The following is an 18693-nucleotide window of genomic DNA, read 5'->3' as shown; positions in this document are numbered from 1 at the left end:
TTTTCAAATCGTCAACCACTAATGTCTTCACATAATCGCTCCTGAAATTATCCAACATGACTCCAGAGTCTAATATCTCGACCGATGCACCGGCCGCTGGGGGCCCTGCATCATAGCCAAACGAGCCGGGTTCATACCAAAAGTCTCAGCTTCCGATGGCTTCTCCGTCGCCTCAGCCTCCTCAGCACCAGCATCTTCACCCTTCTTGCCAGTCTTGGCCTCCTTCTTCTGCTTACGTTCGCTTTGTTTCATTTCGAGCTCGGTCTTCCTGACCCGGTCGCGGGCGCGCTCGTCGTGGAGCTTCTCGTTCTTGGCTGCGATTTTGGATCTGCGGACTTCGCTGTTACCGCCGCCTCCAGCACTGTTCATCTTGTTAGCTTTTGCGCTGATCGAATATAAAGAATGTAGGGCGCAATATTAGTATACCTTAATTCGACGTTGATCTTTCTGCCCTCCTTCTTCTTGGGGTCAGGGAAGACGGAATGGTGGTACTTCTTTAAGCATGTCACCATGCGGTCGAATCGGTCAAATTCAACAAAGCATGTACCCATGAACTTGTCGCTACCCTTGTATGTACGTAGGCGAATCTCGCTGGGCTTGATCTTTTCGAAGTGCTTCTCGATTTGCTCCTTGGTTGCAGAGTAGGGGAGGTTGCCTGGGAGTTGTTGATTAGCGGTTGGTAAGCAGCGTATGTGCATTACTATACACACCAACAAAGACGATGAAGCGACCTTGGTTGGCTTCGACTGCAGCCTCAGCTTCCTCTGCCTCCTCAGCGTTTACTTCCTCGGTGACTTCTACGTCTTCCGCGGCAGCTTCACCGTTGGTTTCGGCAGAAGCTTCGCCATTGGTCTCTACATCCTCAGACTTCTTTGCCTTCTTTTCTTTCTTCTCTTTCTTTTCCTTCTTGTCCTTCTTCTTGTCCTTCTTTTCCTTCTTCTCGGACTTGGACTCAAGGTCTACACCATTGGCCTCTACCGGGGCGGGCTCCGCTGTGCCATTCTGCTCCTCAGCAGCGTCTTCCATAGGTGTGTCCTCAGTCTTGGCATCATCCTTGCTCTTCTTTGACTTTTTCGACTCTTTGTCTTTCTTTTCCTTCTTCTCCTTCTTCTTGTCTTTCTTGGCTGGCGCATCAGTGGCGTCGGGCATTGGCTCGTCGTCGTTGACGCTGATAAAGTTTTCGGACTTCTTCATCTCATCGATGAGGGCAGCCTCCTCTGCGGGGGCATCTTCGGAGTCGTCGACATCCTTGGACTTTTTGGACTTTTTGGATTTCTTCTCCTTCTTCTCCTTCTTTGCGTCTTCTACAGCCTCCTCAGTGGCGGATGCTTCTACATTGTCCTTGTCCTTCTTTGATTTCTTATCCTTTTTGTCTTTCTTTTCCTTCTTTTCCTTCTTCACCTCTACAGCTTCGACTGCAGGCGCATCCGAGGAATCTTCGACCTTCTTGGACTTCTTGGACTTCTTAGGCGCATCCTCTGCTACCTCAGTATCGCGCTTGCGCTTCTTCTCGACGTTATCAACCTTGGACTTAGACATGATGGCGGCGCAAAAATGTTGGAGAAATGTTGTAGCGTCGCGAAACGAAATTCCGAGCCCTTGAACTTTTTCTGCCGAGCGGTGAGCGCGAGGGCCGTCTTGGCGCGTGAACAACGGATGGCCGCAAAGAACATCTGAAGAAAAGGCAAAGCAATTGCAAACGACAATGCGGCCGCCGGCGCATCTGGCAAAGCTGCCACGGGGCGCTTTGAAGCCCCCAAGAAACCACACGCCCAATCCTCCTTGTCCGCGCCAGTTCTCTTACAGGCACCCCCGCCAATTCCTCGTTGCCCACCAGGGCTCTGCGCGGCCACAACTCCCGTTCCTATACCCCTCTGGCCAGCACCTCTCCAACGGCCAGCTCCAGCGTCTATTCTCCATCAGCGCAAATCACAAGAAGTTCATCAAAGAGACTGCGAAATTGAGTGTGCGATACAGCATACTCATCTTCCTCCTTACGTCATGCTTCAGTATCGCAAGCTTGGGCATACTGAGCGAACAGCAAGAGCGGGCGTTTCCGTCGCCACATGAATGGAGCCTGATCACAAGGTTCAGATTCAGGAGAGGAAAGTGGTGGCAGGTTCCCGAAAACAACGAGGAAGAGGGCTTTCCGAATTGGGCCCGAGTCTACTCAGAGCTGGAATATGCGCTGAATCGGCTTGAGAACCCAGACAAGGACGGAGCTGGCCTTGTGGAACAAGAAGAGGGAGGAATATTAGTCCCGGGGGTGGGCAAGGCAGGCTTTGATATATCGGCAAAGAGCGACGAGTGGCGGCAAGGCTACTATGAAGTGCTCATGGGCATGGCCAGTGCCGCAGAGCGACTGGATGGATGGGTTACAGACAAATGGAGAAGGAATGTCTGGGCACCAGAGTTCGTCCCATCGGCTACAAATCCGCGACCGAAGGCTGTGCTTCCTGGAATGCCAGAAGTACCGGACGAAGAGCATCGTGTGCCTGCTGCTGAAGCACCCGAGTCTTTCTATCTCAAGATCATCACATCCAAGGGATTTACCACCTATCAAAGGTTATCTGCTGCCTTGGGATATGCCGACTGGCTCAGCTTCCGAAAGCTTCCAGACTCTGCTGAGGAGATGTACAGATGGGCACTAGATATTGCTATCTCTGGCCTCCCAACCTCAGAGCCCTCTGCAGTCATTGATCGAGAGACTGGTGTCCTAGCTTCCACCGCACCAAAGAACTCAATCACTCCTAACGTTGTCTACGCTGCTACAAATCTGGCTATATTTTTCGCTGAGCAAAGAAGAATCGCATCCGCATTACCAATCTTTGTATCTCTACTCCGGGCTCGTATCGGTGCAGAAGAGGCGCGTAGACCCACTATTGCACCACAAAAGGATTCAAGTTTAGTGGGCACATTAGTCAGTCTTCTCCGTGAGCCAGATTACCCCCCGGTTCCGCCCTCGGGAGATGAACCTCTTCTGCGTAAAGAGAGTGACCGTTGTGAGGAAGCTGCACTCAAGAACTACATTGGCGAGATACTCTTCGCGACTGCAGGGTCGTCTTCTACCCAGCGCCAGCAGGGCCTTTCTTGGGTCCGTGACGGAGTCTCAACCTCCAAGATTGCGCAATCTCTAAATGCTATACGCACTAACGACGATCTTCGCAAGAAATGTGAAAAGTGCGAGGAGGTTGGCCTGGAGTCATGGGGAAAGATCATGACTTATCTTGCTGCCGAAGCTAGGGAGAAGCGCGACAAGGCAAAGAATGGAGGTTTGTCAAGTTTGATGTGGAAAGTCAAAGGGACTAAAACACTAGATGAGGAAGTGGAGAAGCTGGAAGGCGAGGAAGAAGGCGTTACACTCAGGCTGAATAAACTGAGGAGCAAGATGCTGAAAGAAGAGTACGAAGAGATGGATCGCAAGTATGCACGGACTTTTGTATTCTAGTAGCTGACTGTACCATATATTTTACAGCAGGCGATAGTGCCAAAGACTACGGAAGAGCATGTTGCTTTGCGTTGTGTCTTAACTATCAGACCTTTCTTGAACACTGCTTCCCCCCACGTGTAAAGTGATTCGCTCTCGGTAAAGCCTTGATGTAGTGTGATGTGTGAGCATGGGATAGTGCATGTGCGCAGAACGACTGTTCAGGGGCATCACAAGGCAGAGTTCTACTCATGTTCGCCATCCCTTTCGGGAAGGTCACACCGCTCGGCTATCAACACTCCTGTTTACTCCACACCTGAGATCCTCGTTTCGCTCGTGAGCGCCATACAGTCACCAGACCCAGCTGCTGCAGACACCCCTTTCTTTTTCTTTCCAAGGGCGATAGACGCCGGCGGTCCTTATGCGCAAAAAGGCAACTCACAGCGAGTTTCTTGGCCGTAGTTCAGCTCGGAAATCGCCAGCTCCTAACGTGGACATGCTTTTCGCGCTTCATTAATCCATCGGCTACGCCTTTGCCCTATCAAAGTCGCTGCATCCCTGGGCTGGGATCACCACATAAAGCCACCAGCCTTGCATTAGGGCCCGCGCACATGGCGGCCAACCATGCACGCCACATCCGCCTGCCACCACGAGTAGGACGGGCCCCGATTATCTGCCGTTTGCTTGCCTCAGGTCTCCACGTGTGAATGCGTCTTTAGTTTATTGGTAGGGCCAAGATGCTCATCTGGACAAAATCAGCGAATGGGAATGCAACGAAGGTGTATGCATACATAGATGGGTGGAACTTGCATGTAAAGGTGTGTGTGTGGAAGCAATAGTAGGGGGATAATACATCTATGCAACGCACTGCGAGGACAGGCTAAAGGAGTTCACTCAGCTGAATGGGTCTTGTGTGCAAGAGGTGCAGATATCATATAAGATAACTGTCATGGCGACGCTCAATACAAGCCTGATTTCCTTCTTTCGTCGATTAGAAACACAGAAGTCATGGGTTTGACATCTCTCATTGCTGTTGTGACAGTCGCTGTGTCCTTGGTGAACGGAGCACCTCTCTCACAAGAAAAAAGACAAGTACCAAGTGGTGTACCCGACTATGTCTTGAAGTATGGTGAGTTGTTTCTCTCTTTCTCCCAAAGGGAGAAAAGTCTTCTAATATCATACAGCTCCAATCGTTTATCTTCACTCCGAGGAGAAATATTACCCAACCGACCTTCAGTCATTCCTCACCCATACTACCCCTCGCGTAAACTTCAATGAAGTCCCTGGTCCTTCCAAGCCCCTAACGACCTCAAATTTGGATCAAATGGCCAACAATGTCTGGCTTACTTCCAATGATGATGTTACAACAGATCCTACATGGATCAAAGGCACAAAACCTAACGCGAGTGGTAAAACTGAGGGCGCAACAACTGCAGCCATCATCGTCAACGACAAGGGAAATGGAAATGTAGATGCCTTTTACATGTACTTCTACGCCTACAATTACGGTGGAGAGGTACTGGGATGGAAGCAACTAAACTTTGGTAAGTCATATCCTCATCTCTCCAACCAAGTCCACCACAACCACCTGTGCGTATCACAATACTAACACACACCACCCAGGCAATCATGTCGGCGACTGGGAACACACCATGGTCCGCTTCTCCAACGGCCAACCCACCGCAATCTGGTTCTCGCAGCACGCCAACGGCCAAGCCTTCCGCTACTCAGCCGTCGAACGCGACGCCACCGGCATCCGCCCCATTGCCTACTCGTCCAAAGGCTCGCACGCAAACTACGCCATGGGCGGCACCCACGACCACACGATCCCGAACCTCAACCTCCCCGGCGGCGTCCTTGAAGACTACACCAACAGAGGCACCGTCTGGGACCCGCTGCTCAGCGCCTGGTACTACAAGTTTACGCCCAGCACCAACAAGTTTGAAGCGTATGATGGACAGGCACCCACCGCCTGGCTCAACTTCAAGGGCAGGTGGGGCGACCAGGAGTATCCGGAGAGCGATAAGAGACAGTTTAAGCTTTTTGGTCAAGCCAAGTTTTCGGGGGGGCCGACGGGGCCGGCGGATAAGCAGTTGAATCGGGAGAAGGTTTGTCCTGAGAATGGGAAGCTTTGTATTTTGAGGAGTATACTTGTGCCGAGGAAGGCGGGGATGGATGGGGCGTTGGCGGAGAGGGATGAGGTTGTGGGGTGAGGGTGGAGTTGTTGGTCTTTTTTACGATGTTATCTAGTAACGTTTTTTTTTCAATTTTATACATCCAGAGAGGGTGATGGGAAGGGATGGTTTCCCTGTGATTGGACATGAATTGATCGAGATAATACCCGCCATACATGTTTTATAATATGAGAGTGAAGTTTGCAGGTAATGAGTTTTTTTCTCGCAGTCTCATGCTTTGAATCTCTTCTAATTGTCACTAATCTCTTTATGCGGGTAAATGAAAGGGAAAGAGGTGTTGTCCAAGTGAATTGTCTGTATTCATTGTCAGTATTCTGGATCCGTACGCCTGTGTTAATATTCTGCATTCAATAATAGAGGACTGCCGTTTTGACACAGTCATGTGTAGACGAAGGTTTGGAAGGTACCAAGTTTACGCTCTCTAAATTCTTAAGGTTATGCCTTATTGAGACGGTACATTCGGAGACATGGTACATGATATTTTTGTTAAGACATGCATTGAATTTTCCGGAAGATGGAGTACCCTGTACATAGGTAACCTATGATGAAAACGGGAGTGCTATCCAAGCAATCTATTTGGGCTGGAATGACAGGCCATCGTAGTCAGCTCATTTTAAGTTGTAATCATATTTGAATAAGCTGTATCTTTTAACGTGCCATCCTAGTGGAGAATACCCGCCCCCCTCTCATAAACTTCGCTTAAAAAGACCGGAACCAAAAAAAAGTCATAACGTTGCAATCGAGAGAAGGATGTTATGCATCCTCCGGGAGTCGAACCCGGGCCAATTGCTTGGAAGGCAATTATCCTACCGTTGGACCAAGAATGCTTGATGGAAGTTTGCAAAATGTTATGATACATATTGTACATTGACACCGCCGTTGGGGTATTGCAAGAGGACTGGACTTCATAGCCTTGGCGCACAGGCTTCACTCCGTCCCACTAGCATTGACGAATCAGGCTAGCGCAAGCTCCATCGTGCATCTACTTTCGCAATCTAGGGCTACCAACCGTTCACTGATAACATCCGGAGCACACCGATGAACCGCTTCAGGTATTGTATACCTTCGTCAAAATACCCTTCACCAAGTTACTGGGTCCACTGGGGTCGTAGATTTCGGCCCGTGGGAGCAACGGATATAAGCCCAAGTATATAAACTTCCATCTGGGCCTATAAAGAGCTTTTTGAGTATTTGTCCAACTCAGGTCTTCCAATCCTTCTCGCACATACTTAAACAAGTCCTATAAACAGTCTCTACGATGCGATACCAAGCTTTCAACGTTATCCCCGTTGTATTGCTCTTTGCAGGTTTTGCATCTGCCACCCTTAGCATACGCAATCCCATTTGCCAGCCTGCGAGTCCTAGTAAGGGGTACGTATATCCAATTGTGTGATCTATAACAGATTATGCATGCTAAAAGCGAGAACACAGGATCCTCCTGGAGATTGCTGTCCGGACGATATTAAAGCATGCCGAACAGTACGTGCAGACAATGTAGGTCCGCATGACAGCTTGACCAAATGGCATACACTATGAAACATGGCTGATATTAGAGCATTGTAATGGTAGTGATGATTTGTTTCAATCAGCATGGATAAATCCTCAGGGGACTTGTGACTGCCACTGTTACCTTTGCTGTACTATCTTGTAGTAGTGCCTTAGGAGCCATTGTAATACATGCTTTAAAAGCATGACTATGACATTGTCACATGAAGGGAATCCATGGTATTTGTTCCAAGCGTTAGGCATGGAAATAAATTCATGGCCAAATTTTTGGAAGGTGTAGTAGGTGGAGACTACCAAGAAGCATGCGGTATTAATTCGTTGCTGGGCTGAGCGTCTTGACAATAGTATATCTATAGCCACTACAGTCTACTATTCACATTCCCCCAAATATCTCAGTCGCAATATTTTGTGAACGCAAACAGCGATAAAGAAGTCGCGGGACCACGTGACATGGTCCTGAGAAGAGCGGGAGAAATGAATGTCTTGAAAATGACAGAAGCACCAAGCCAACCCCAAACCCCCTTTCAAACATGGTTGTATACCTCCAATCATCCAATCAACATGTAATGTGATACAAGACAAAACCAAGGAAACCAGTGAACGATGATTACGCCATTGACGTACAAATGGCCAGAGGAAACCAAATGCGCCTTGTACTAACCTCAAAGCGGCCTAGCAGATGATTAAGCTGACTTAGTAAACTGCATTGTATCGCAAATCCAACAAGAACTCAAGACGTATTTGTAAATATACGTGCTACAGCCACGGGACGCTGCAAGTAAGCATGCAGTCAGCACGCCTGTAGGACCTTATTAGCCAATGAAACTACACGCATTAGACTAGCGGACCCGGGTTGTAGTTTGTGTATGCTGGATCGATAAGACGACATGTTAAACATGTTATGAATCATCGAATTGAGGGGTTTTCATGGTGTTCGTGACAAATAATAGTGCCTTTTGGAGGAGATGGGGCGTGTATATAGTCTTGCAAGATGGATCGCAGGAAATGGCAATCAACTCTTAAGTACAGAAACACAGTCCTCAACTTGCACTCGATTGATCGATAAATTCAAGTTAGAAGATATTTCAGCATGCCACTTTCAACCGATACCCAGGTGCTAGAGACTAGCAATGGTCTCGTGAGCACACTTCGCGGAATGGCTGGCGATGCAGCAAAAAGCTTTCGACCCGGTTCGTCGTTCTCCCCTTGCATGACCCTTTCAGGTCACTAACACCCACTCCTAACGCAGCCCACGCAAAAGGCCATCTCTTAGCCGGAACTTTTACACCTACCTCCTCCGCCGCCGAGCTGACTTCAGCCCCACATTTCAACGCTGCATCCACACCAATCACCGTCCGCTTCTCCTCCTCAACCGGCCTCCCCCAAATCCCCGACACAGACGCCAACGCCAACCCGCGCGGAATCGCAATCCGATTTCACCTCCCGGAGCAAAACGGCAAACGGCAGCACACTGACATAATCGCCCATTCTACAAAATACTTCCCCACACGCACAGGAGCCGAGTTCCTCGAATTCCTCAAAGCAGCAACAAGCAGCAATGCCGCCGAAGCCGTCCCCGAGTTTCTATCTCGCCACCCTGAAACCGCGCGATTCCTTCAAGATCCTAAGCCCAGTCCCGAGAGCTTTGCTACGGAAAAGTTCTTTGGTGTAAATGCGTTCAAGTTTGTCAAGCAAGATAAAGTTACCACGCTGCGATATCGCATTGTGCCTGTTGCGGGCGAGCAGCATGTCGATGTTGAAGCGCTCAAGAGCAAGTCCGATACCTACCTTTTCGACGAATTGACACCGCGTCTTGAGAAAGCTCCGATTGAGCTTAAGCTTCTTGCGCAAATTGCGGAGGAGGGCGATGTAACGGATGATGCGACGCAGATTTGGCCTGAAGAACGGAAGGTGGTTGAGCTGGGTACGATTACGATTGAGAAAACGCTAGGGGAGGATGAGAGTTTGGAGAAGCAGAGGAATGTGATTTTTGATCCCATTCCGAGAGTTCAGGGTGTAGAGCCGAGTGATGATCCCTTGTTGGAGGTGAGGGCGAATGTGTATTTGATTTCTGGGAAGCAGAGGAGGGAAGCTGAGCCCGTGAAGAGTGATGTAGGGAAAACCACGGATGCGGCGGTGGCTGCTACGTAGAGATGTTTGTTTTCAGGATTTGGGATATATTGAAGGCAGCGAAATCTGTCAAGAAATCATATGCATGTTTTTCACTATTTCTTACATCGTTAGCTGTCTCTTTTGTGAAATTAGGGTGTCACTCACTTCCTGTGCCCCCTGTTAGCTGCAGAAGTGCCATAGAAGCTGATGCCCAAAATCTAACTTAGTGGCTACTTCTAGGATATATGGCTTCGAAACGAAGTGCCATGTAGAGGAAACACCAAGCTAGCTACAAAAAGTTTAATTGAAGAGCCAGCCGCTCATGGGTCAAGTTGGAAGAGTCATGATAGGTCAAGTTCCAAATAAACAATAAGACTATAATAAGTGTCAACCTGCGTAACTACTAGAATCGTCTTCTTGCCAGCCGGTCATGAGAACCGTTAAGCTAAATTAGTTTGGTTTGGCCCACCTTGACACGTTCGGTGGGTCGGCAATAACGTTAGAGTACCGTATAAAGCAAAACGGCCTCAGCTGAGAAGACTTTAGCGGATGAACAGGAAACTTCAGCCGAAGACACCTCAGCTGACAGCAAACCAAATGAGCCTTAGGTAAATCGAATTTGAAGTCAAGTCAAGTAACTATTACCAACTAGTTTCTGATAGAGGATAGATCTTCATTCAGTGACACCGTCGTGCAGAAGCCATATAGTAGTACTAATCGATGCTGCGTCTATATAAACACCGGGGGCTTCTTGTCTGACGCGCAGAATCCATTTCAAAGCAGATCAACTCATCAACCCACTTCTAACATGAAGCTCATTAGTGCTACCCTTGCATTCCTGTTCGGCGCAGCTCCGACCCTAGCGGCCGTTGGTGGTCGTTGTTCAAACAACTGGGGCGATGACTGCATTTGCCTCGACCATAATGTATGCCGCACTAGATGGGGCGGTATTGCGTACACTGGATATCCCGGTAATTGGCCTTGCCCTAATGACCCGGACAACATCATGGCGTGCGTCATCCCTGACTGCCCGGGCCACGGCTCCGGTACTCAGTGCCTATGGAGAGAAGGTTGCCGGTCTTTGAACGGCGGTAAGTCGTTTGATTTTGGCAGCTCTAGATATGATCCGGTCCCTGATGTGCGTTGCAGATCGCGTTTGTCCGGGTGGAAACGATTTTGTCTGCTGCAACCACAACTACCTTGGCGGCTAAGGAGAGTGGCATCAACGGCTAGGTCAGAACCACATGAGGTGGCCATATGAATCAATTTGTCGGGAAAGCTGAAGAGATCACCTCTGTGCTGAAAACGATAGCATACACGTGTAAATAGTTTGATCCTACCGCGTTTGCGGTGAAATGCAATACACAATAGTTATAACGTCGGTCACTACGTAGCGAGATACACTGCGTGGCGAGCCGCCACAGACACGCCCCGACATAATGAAATCTACAGCAGGTTACAAGAATAGAAATTCTCAGATTAGGAGCCTTATATTACATATATCATACGACAATGCAGTATAAGCGTCACGCAACCGCCTCGCTTTAGCTAGCAGTAGGTGCGTCAACAGCTTATAGATCTTATCGAAAGTCTGTTAGCTTATAGCTTGTTATAGAATCATTCCGTTCTAAGCGCTGTACCTAAATCTGAGAGGTTGTCGTGCTTCTGTAATGGTACTAAGTACCCGCTAGAAGTGCTAGACAAGAAAGACCTGCACACCTAACTTAAAGCAGCTTAGGTGTAGTCTATCGCTGCTAACACTATATCTATAGCTACAGCTGACCTGCACCGGTTATAAATGTTATAAGCCTTTTCGCGATAGAAGGTTGTAATATTATAGATACTAGCAGGAGCAAGGCAAGGCTAGCCCCCTCTGTTCTGAGAAAGAGCGCAACGCATAGGTACCATAAGCCGATTCTGCAAGCGAGTTAGCGTAGCAATTGCTCAATGTCTTTCATCGGAACTGTTGTGGTCCCACAATTTGCATGTACACTCCAAGTACTACGCCAATCCCGAAAGCGTAAGCCCTCGCGGTACGTTAGCTATTCATGGAATGCGTCAAGTATGCAAGGGTCGATTGAGTTCAGCCTTTTCACCGTTTGCCACGCCGTTGCCACAATCGTACGGAATATTCACTGTGGTCATCAGTATCAAGGTAATTCATCCCAAGAACCCCGATACTCTAGTCTTCAAGACGGCCAGGCTCTTTTACGGCAGCCAATCAAATCAAAAGGATACTCCCAGCTACTTAGCAGTACCCCGAAGGAACAGTCTTGTATTACTTTCCCTTGTTCTCTCCAACCGCCTTCGTTCAAAGCGTGTTACTACCCGGCGATATCTTTTGTCATAGACCAGTCCCAACCCGTGTAACTACCTTCAGCACTGCCACGCCACGCGAAAATTCTAGCAGTGTTGTACGCATGCAGCGCCATATACGTAGTGTGTGACCCAGTAACCGGGCATTGCCAACTTGGCATAGCTTACCCCGACAAGTATCCGATCATACCTGTACCCGGACCCAGCGAATCATTTCAGCTTTTTTGCGCCATACTGACCAGTAGACGCTGGTGCTACAATTTCACCGTTTAGCTCGAGTCCTTGCCTCGATAAGAGTACAGTTTGTAGTACCTCTTATTTCATTTCTTTCACTACTATCTCGTAAATGCAAGCAGGTATCATTGTGGCGTTTCGATCACTCTTTTCTCCCTGAGGCAAATAAAAACGTCGTCTGACACAGTCGGGTAAGCCACGCGCTGCAAGGGCATTCCTACCATTTTCTTTGATAGATTGGGGCGTGGTGCTTTGCGCAAGTCACAGATGGACGGAGGGGCGACCCGGCCAATTAGCGTTTACGGTAGGAGTTGCGGGGAGGGCGTGATGGGGTTGGTCTTGGCGACGGCCGTTGTTCTGAGGCAACGGCTGAACTGCCCTTGGCATTGCTGGTGTGTAGATGGATTGATTGGTGGGTGAGCTCAGCTTCAAGAAACGGTGCAGCGCCATGTTGCTTGAGAGGGTAAGTGCGTCGGGAGGTAAAGAGGGGGGATGGGGTTGACGATTGCGGACACTAGAGTATGGTTGCTATTACTATGTGGACTGGGTGTTTTTTTGGCGTTCTAGGCGGATGAGTGGAACTTATTGCACATGCTACTAGATACTATTGTCGCAGTATAGATGCATTTTGGGTCTCGGTACGAATCGTGCTGAAAACAGCTAATCGAGTTAATACGGTCCTTCGTGATACGGGGGCGGAAGAACACACCTCGAGCCGTTAAGCCAGTATTACCTCTCTCATTCATTCGTCAGAACGCCATTACCCGAAATCAGGCTGACTGTTTCCGTCTTTGCATTTCCCGCTTTCCTTGAAAACCCGTTTTCAGGTCACTTGCCCGACGTCGTGCTCATGTGAGCGAAGGGGAGGGGGCAAATCCTGTATCCTCGTTGCTAAGCCATCTTCGTAGCACGATGCCGTTTCCTGTAAAGAGCCACTGAAACTCTGGTGGAGCTGGAGTACGTGCCCCACGTCTCAAAACATTTTCCTTCTTTTGGAAGAATGTAAGTGGATGCGTTCTTGAATCCCGCCTTTGTCCGGGATAGCTTGGCGGTACACTTCAGATGCTCATAGTCATCCCTTCGGGGGGACAAGATCTAAGCCCTTGCGCAGCGGGTATGCCCCAGAACCATACGTTCGTATCTTTCGCACTCTTGAGAGTCTCGTCAATGTCTTTGTGGTGTACCAGTCGCCCATTTCGCACAGTTGAATGGATGGTATAACAATTGTCTCGAAATACCACCGTTCCCACCAAAGCCCTGCACATACAACTCTTTCCCATCCCTCAGACATGGCCACCAAACTCCCATACCACAAAGCCTTCGGCTTTGTAGTCGCCACACGGATAGCATCGATATTCTCAGTCGTAGGGTCCAGTATCATTGTCGCCACATTCATCGCCTTTCCCTTTTTCCGAAAACGTGAGTCGAGCGACAGGTCTTTCTGGTACAATGGACTGACTCGCTCGAACAGCAATCAACCGCCTAGTCTTCTACGCCACGCTAGGCAATATTCTCACAAATGTCGCAACACTAATGTCGAACTCGGTGTTACCAGCGCCGGGTGAACCTGCATCTGGCCTGTGTGAATTTCAAGGTCTTCTCATCCAATGGTTCATGGTCGCCGATTCCTTCTGGGTTCTTTGCATGGCCTTAAACGTCTTCCTCGTCTTCTTTTACGGCTATGGCGCGCAGCAGCTACGCCATTTGGAAAAATGGTATTTTGCTTTTAACTACGGTATCCCGTGTATACCAGTCATAGCTTATGTTGTGCTTAGCCGAACTGGTCATCCCGTTATAGGTTCTGCGATGCTATGGTGCTGGGTATCTGTTGATGTTGAGTGGATGCGCATAGCATTCTTCTATGTTCCTGCGTGGTGGGTCCCTGTCCTTTCTCAGATGCTTGCTAGTAAGTTGCTGATAGGAGCTGTGAAGGGTCACCATTTTGGCGGCTATTACCATTTACAGTGTGACGGGGTACCGAATTTGGCAGAAGCAAGTCGAATTGCGGTATTTTTCTCGGGACTCGAATCAATTCGTAACAGTGCGGGATCCGAGCGACGAAAGAGAAAGCGCCGGAGATGTTTTGTCGGGAAGGAATAACATTGTTGTAACGACGCGGATTGAGTGCGATACCCAGCAGCAAAGTGATGTGTTCAGGAGTGTCTCTCCGGATCCAGATTGCATTTCGATCAACTCCTTCTCGAGCACGCAGAGACTTTCCAGTATTCGTAGACCCGATGTGCTGCTTTCAGGCCCGCTCCACGATACTTCTCCGATCCGGATTTCTAGATTGTTAGAGGACGTGGAAGCGCAACTCAACTTCCACCACACCCCACCATCACGAAGCAGTTACAGAGCAACAATAATCGCCACAAGCCCACCTCCAGAACCCAAGACTGTACCACCAACAGCGATATCGAAACCCCGCCCTCCAGCTAAAAGAACACCAGAGGGCCATGCTGCAGCAATGGCATACTTCTACGTTGCCTTCCTCATGTTCTTAGCGTTATTCGTTGTCTGGCTGCCCAGCAGTATAAACCGCATGTACCAATTCACGCACAAAGACCGGCCCAGTTTTGCTCTGAATATTCTTTCCGCGACGGTCCTGCCGCTTCAAGGTGCCTGGAACGCAATCATCTATATCTTCACTACAAGAGCAGAGTGCAGGCGTGCGTGGAGCATGATAGTTGAAAAGATCACGGGCAGGTATGCGCAATATCAACCATGGAGAGAGGTGAGTGTCAAAGAGATGATGACGAGTTCGCAGGCGACACGGGAGTCGGCTGTGGATGTTGAGTTGAGCGATATCCTTGGGCACAATAGACAGGCACGCCAGATCAAATCGCCGAAAAACGATCACATGAAAGATGATGATCGATGTAGCAAACAGATATCGAGATGATGCGGTTTTGTTCCTCTATATCGTTGCAGCGCTCTGGTATACTAGTAGTGGGACGCTCTTCGTTGTGTTGTGCCAGCATGTTACGGCTCCCATCTTTTCAGCATTTGTTTTCTTTCACTGTAAATTGGCTTCAAGAGGTGAACAGTCCAACGGTCTTGGACTATCGTTGTATATTTCTGTTTCTTGCTTCCTGTCACTTTGGGCGGCTTAGTTTGATCCTGAGCTTGATTGCATGATACCCCCAGTTGTTTGGCGCACGGCGTTCTATGATTTGTGCTTTCCAGTATTGCATGCTTGACCAGGAGCCAAAAGTATTGCACCGACAACGCAATCTCAAACAGTCCCTTTTTCGTAATTATCCTAGAATTTGAATTTTATCTCACATAATCGACTAGGATCGGATGCTCAATGAAACCGTGTTTACAGGTGTCCAATCTCGTATAATGCATCTTAGTCTGTTCGTGTCAGCACATCCTTGCCGGCAATCCGGACATCGCCGATCGCTGATTTCCTTCTACGCATACGACCCGATATGGCCTTGTCGTTCCTCCGCCGGCTCATCTTTATCACGTCCATGAGCGTATTCTTCGTCACGGGGCTGGAGTGCCCATCGTTGTGTATCCCCTCAGCCGATTTTGGCATTTGAAAAGTCCATCTCGGGATGCTGCTCCTGAAACTTCTTCAAGATGTCGGCCTTTTTCTGCTCATCGCTGGTGGGCTTGCCCTGTTCCTTTTGCCTCTGGTCGTACATCATCTTCTCGACCATGCCCCGCGTTTCTCCGTCGAGGTCGCCCAGCTTGCTGTTCTCAGGCTGAATCTTGGAGGTGTCGATCTTGGGGGCAGTGGTGACAACATGGGGCCACCATTCGAGCTGGTTGACTTTGTCGAGATGGATTGAGATTTCTTTTGCGGAGCCGGTCGAGGATAGTGTCCAGGTGGAGTCGTCGACGCGGACGGGGTGGGGGAAGTCACCGTGCAGGATGGGTGTCTCGCCCTTGATACCGGCCTTGATGGAGTTGCGGCCAATGTTGATGTCGAGGTCCTTGCCTTTGTACTTGGCGTCAATGGTGATGGTGATGTCAAGGTCCTTGATGGTCTGGTCCCACTTGTACGGCATAGCGGCCTGCTCGGCCTGCTCTTTTGCGCGGGCTTCGGCGTCGGCCTTTTCGCGTTCCTCTGGGGGCGGTGAAGCAGACATTTTGTGGTGTGGCTGGCTGGCTGTGTGTATGCGGTGTGTCGAGAAAAAGTTTCGTTTTGTGTTTGGAGGGGGAGGGGGAGGACAGGCGGGACCCTGAGGGCGGTGGGCGCAACCAAGAAGGGCCAGGGAGCGTCATCGCCCAAGGGACCTGAGCAAGCTCCACCATGCGCCCTGCCTCACTCCTCCACCCCGGCCAGCTCTAATAACGGCCATCGACCGCGGTGCTGCGACCTACAGGCCTCACCTCACCCTCTCCTCTATCCATAGTCCACGTCCCTCCCGTTCAGCCAACATCGCTTCCGCCCTGCCCCCGCGCCGTAATGCTGCCCTAGGACCAGCAGAGCCATTGCGATAGTGCAACGCGACCATCTTCATTTGGACCCGGACGACCGCCGGAGCGTCTTGCCAGCGGCCCAGTCGGGCACCCATCTGCCCGGCGCGGCAGTATTCCTAGCAACCCATGGCCAGCTCCTTTGAGAAGAGCGTCAAGGGCGGCACCAAGATCAAGGCAAGTATGCGCTGCCTCTACACCGAGTCGCAGCCGGCTCATCGCCGCTACTATCGCCATTGCCATGGACTAACACACCCGCCAGCTCGCAGCACCGAAATCAAAGTATGTCGAACACATACTCGTTGCGACACACGCCGGCGAAGCAGGCGTCGCTGAAATCTTCCGCGCCCTCACCAACCGTCTGCGCGACTCGACATGGACCATTGTCTTCAAGAGCCTTATCATTGTCCATTTGATGATAAGGGAGGGCGAGCCCGAGGTTACGCTCAAATTCCTTGCCCAGAATCCCCACCGGAAACTGGCCATCAATCACTTCACAGAGGGTACGTCTCAAGACATGTACGCCACAGTGCTCGGACAGCGAATCCGCTGGCCCGGCTTATTGGGGTGACAGGCGGATAAACTTTGGCTTGTGCTAGTTGACAGGACTCGACCGCTGACATTGCGCCCAACAGTGCAAACCCAGGGACACAACATCCGCACCTATTCCGAATACCTGCTCCGCCGCGCCATCGAATATGGCTCTACCAAGGTCGACTACGTGCGTGGCGGTGAGGGCCGCCTCAAGCGCCTGACCATAGAGAAGGGCCTCCTGCGTGAAGCAGAGAGTGTGCAGGACCAGATCAGAGCGTTGCTCAAGTGCCAGGTATGAGGATGCCCCTTATCAGCAACATCCACACTCGCGCTGACTTTGACCCCAACAGCCATTCGATGACGAGCCCGAAAACGAAATCACGCTGACTGCCTTCCGACTGCTCACAATGGACTTGTTAGTGCTCTTCCACGTCATGAACGAGGGCACTATCAATATTCTCGGTGAGTTGAGCGTGCATACTCGAGTTTCGCCATACTAACGAACCAGAACACTACTTCGAACTATCAAAACCCGACGCAACACGCGCCCTTGCAGTCTACCGCACTTTCGTCAAGCAAACCGAAGCCGTTGTCCAGTACCTTAGCCTGGCAAGGTCGCATGAACACTCAACACGATTGGAGATTCCACGAATCAAGCACGCCCCGACCAGTCTGGCTGCATCATTGGAAGAGTACCTGGCCGATAAGGATTTTGAGATCAATCGACGACAGTACATTGCCGAGAAGGAGGCGAAAAAGAATGGGGGCAAATCCACCAATGGGGCGAGCAAGTCTACGGACTCAAAGTCGGCCTCTAGCAATACTACTAGCCAGCAGCCAGCAGCAGCTCCGACCAAACCCTCTGCAAACGCACCTTTGATTGATCTGTTTGAGTCGCTCGAGGACAACCAGCAAACCATGGCTACACAGCCGATGATGCAGCAGTATCCCCAACAAACAGGCTTCCAGGTTCCACAGCAGACAGCGAACATGGGCTTCCCCCAACAACCACAGCCTTTCCCAATGCAAAATGGCCAGGGTACGAATCCCTTCCAACTAGGCCAACAGCCACAAGCGCCCCAACTCCAGGCCCAGTTTACCGGCGCAGGCTTTGGTGGCTACTCGCCACAACCTTACGGCACACAGAACGCCATGCCATCAATACCACAGAACGGCATGCCTGATTTCTCACAACAGCAGCAACCACAGCAGATGCAGATTCCTACCATTGCCGAGCCTTTGCAGCCTCTGCAGCCTCAGCAAACCTCAACAAATCCATTCCGCCAATCGATGCTACCCAGTAGTCCGACTGGTGCCAGCTCACTCAACCGTGCATCAACGAATCCGTTTGCAAAACACAACACTGGACTTTCAGCACAATCGCAGTCGCCGGTCAATTCTCCGCCCTTTTCCATGCCTTCAGTTCAAGAGTCACCATTTGCTCTGCAACAGCAGCCACAACAACCCCAGCCTCTACAGCCCACGCCTACTGGCACAAATCCATTCGCACGGCAACCATCGCCACAAAGCACCCTCTCCCCACAGGGTGGACTCACTGTGCACGCGACGGGTAGCACCAACCCTTTCCGACAAAGTGCCTTTGTCAATCAACAGACAGGCCAGGGCTGGCAGAATGCAGGCAGTCAAGGTACATTAGGAGGAATCAACCTTGACCAAGTACCAACAACAAGTGTTTTTCCACGGCCCGGACAGCAGCAACAGCAAAACTTTCTGGGGTAGATTTTAGGTGACGAAGGAATGGTCCTACTGTTTTGTAATTGTGGTAGATTGTTGGCAGGGATTTGGGGCAGCTTGCGATTTCCTTTTGCGCGAAATTTCTTAATGCTGCGTGACATGATTTGTGAGCAATCACTCTGAAGTAGCCGTACTGGACTGCATTCGTACAGGAGTAAGGATGGGTCACTATTCGTAGGGTAG

At 50.2% G+C, this 18693-nt stretch overlaps 9 protein-coding genes across 9 annotated transcripts; 6 read left to right on the top strand and 3 right to left on the bottom strand.

The window, feature by feature from the left end:
* Nucleotides 1-69: 69 nt before the first annotated feature.
* On the bottom strand, nt 70-1539 carry COCVIDRAFT_22822 (hypothetical protein; the record flags this gene model as incomplete). The annotated part of the gene is made up of 3 exons (XM_014705602.1): nt 70-361; nt 427-655; nt 711-1539. The coding sequence occupies 3 exons, from the start codon at nt 1537-1539 to the stop codon at nt 70-72; spliced, it is 1350 nt and encodes a 449-aa protein (XP_014561088.1).
* A 166-nt stretch (nt 1540-1705) lies between these two features.
* On the top strand, nt 1706-3448 carry COCVIDRAFT_87442 (hypothetical protein; the record flags this gene model as incomplete). Its single annotated transcript, XM_014705692.1, has 1 exon — nt 1706-3448. One exon carries the CDS (start codon nt 1706-1708, stop codon nt 3446-3448), a length of 1743 nt encoding a protein of 580 aa, XP_014561178.1.
* Nucleotides 3449-4435: 987 nt separating this feature from the next.
* COCVIDRAFT_12251 (hypothetical protein) lies at nt 4436-5640 on the top strand (the record flags this gene model as incomplete). Its single annotated transcript, XM_014705582.1, has 3 exons — nt 4436-4556; nt 4612-4971; nt 5051-5640. The coding sequence occupies 3 exons, from the start codon at nt 4436-4438 to the stop codon at nt 5638-5640; spliced, it is 1071 nt and encodes a 356-aa protein (XP_014561068.1).
* A 2578-nt stretch (nt 5641-8218) lies between these two features.
* On the top strand, nt 8219-9279 carry COCVIDRAFT_87466 (hypothetical protein; the record flags this gene model as incomplete). The annotated part of the gene is made up of 2 exons (XM_014705691.1): nt 8219-8318; nt 8378-9279. The coding sequence occupies 2 exons, from the start codon at nt 8219-8221 to the stop codon at nt 9277-9279; spliced, it is 1002 nt and encodes a 333-aa protein (XP_014561177.1).
* Nucleotides 9280-10048: 769 nt separating this feature from the next.
* On the top strand, nt 10049-10451 carry COCVIDRAFT_33875 (hypothetical protein; the record flags this gene model as incomplete). Its single annotated transcript, XM_014705690.1, has 2 exons — nt 10049-10331; nt 10390-10451. 2 exons carry the CDS (start codon nt 10049-10051, stop codon nt 10449-10451), a joined length of 345 nt encoding a protein of 114 aa, XP_014561176.1.
* A 1600-nt stretch (nt 10452-12051) lies between these two features.
* Nucleotides 12052-12240, bottom strand: COCVIDRAFT_87437 (hypothetical protein; the record flags this gene model as incomplete). The annotated part of the gene is made up of 1 exon (XM_014705689.1): nt 12052-12240. One exon carries the CDS (start codon nt 12238-12240, stop codon nt 12052-12054), a length of 189 nt encoding a protein of 62 aa, XP_014561175.1.
* Nucleotides 12241-13079: 839 nt separating this feature from the next.
* COCVIDRAFT_33874 (hypothetical protein) lies at nt 13080-14692 on the top strand (the record flags this gene model as incomplete). The annotated part of the gene is made up of 3 exons (XM_014705688.1): nt 13080-13209; nt 13262-13664; nt 13723-14692. 3 exons carry the CDS (start codon nt 13080-13082, stop codon nt 14690-14692), a joined length of 1503 nt encoding a protein of 500 aa, XP_014561174.1.
* A 625-nt stretch (nt 14693-15317) lies between these two features.
* Nucleotides 15318-15890, bottom strand: COCVIDRAFT_87166 (hypothetical protein; the record flags this gene model as incomplete). The annotated part of the gene is made up of 1 exon (XM_014705687.1): nt 15318-15890. The coding sequence occupies one exon, from the start codon at nt 15888-15890 to the stop codon at nt 15318-15320; it is 573 nt and encodes a 190-aa protein (XP_014561173.1).
* Nucleotides 15891-16350: 460 nt separating this feature from the next.
* On the top strand, nt 16351-18495 carry COCVIDRAFT_33872 (hypothetical protein; the record flags this gene model as incomplete). The annotated part of the gene is made up of 5 exons (XM_014705686.1): nt 16351-16398; nt 16484-16724; nt 16857-17047; nt 17106-17217; nt 17264-18495. 5 exons carry the CDS (start codon nt 16351-16353, stop codon nt 18493-18495), a joined length of 1824 nt encoding a protein of 607 aa, XP_014561172.1.
* Nucleotides 18496-18693: the final 198 nt, after the last annotated feature.

Source organism: Bipolaris victoriae, assembly GCF_000527765.1.
Source record: "Bipolaris victoriae FI3 unplaced genomic scaffold scaffold_7, whole genome shotgun sequence".
NCBI lineage: Eukaryota > Fungi > Ascomycota > Dothideomycetes > Pleosporales > Pleosporaceae > Bipolaris > Bipolaris victoriae.
Note: the sequence above shows the minus strand (reverse complement) of the source record. Positions and strands in the feature narration are given on the sequence as shown.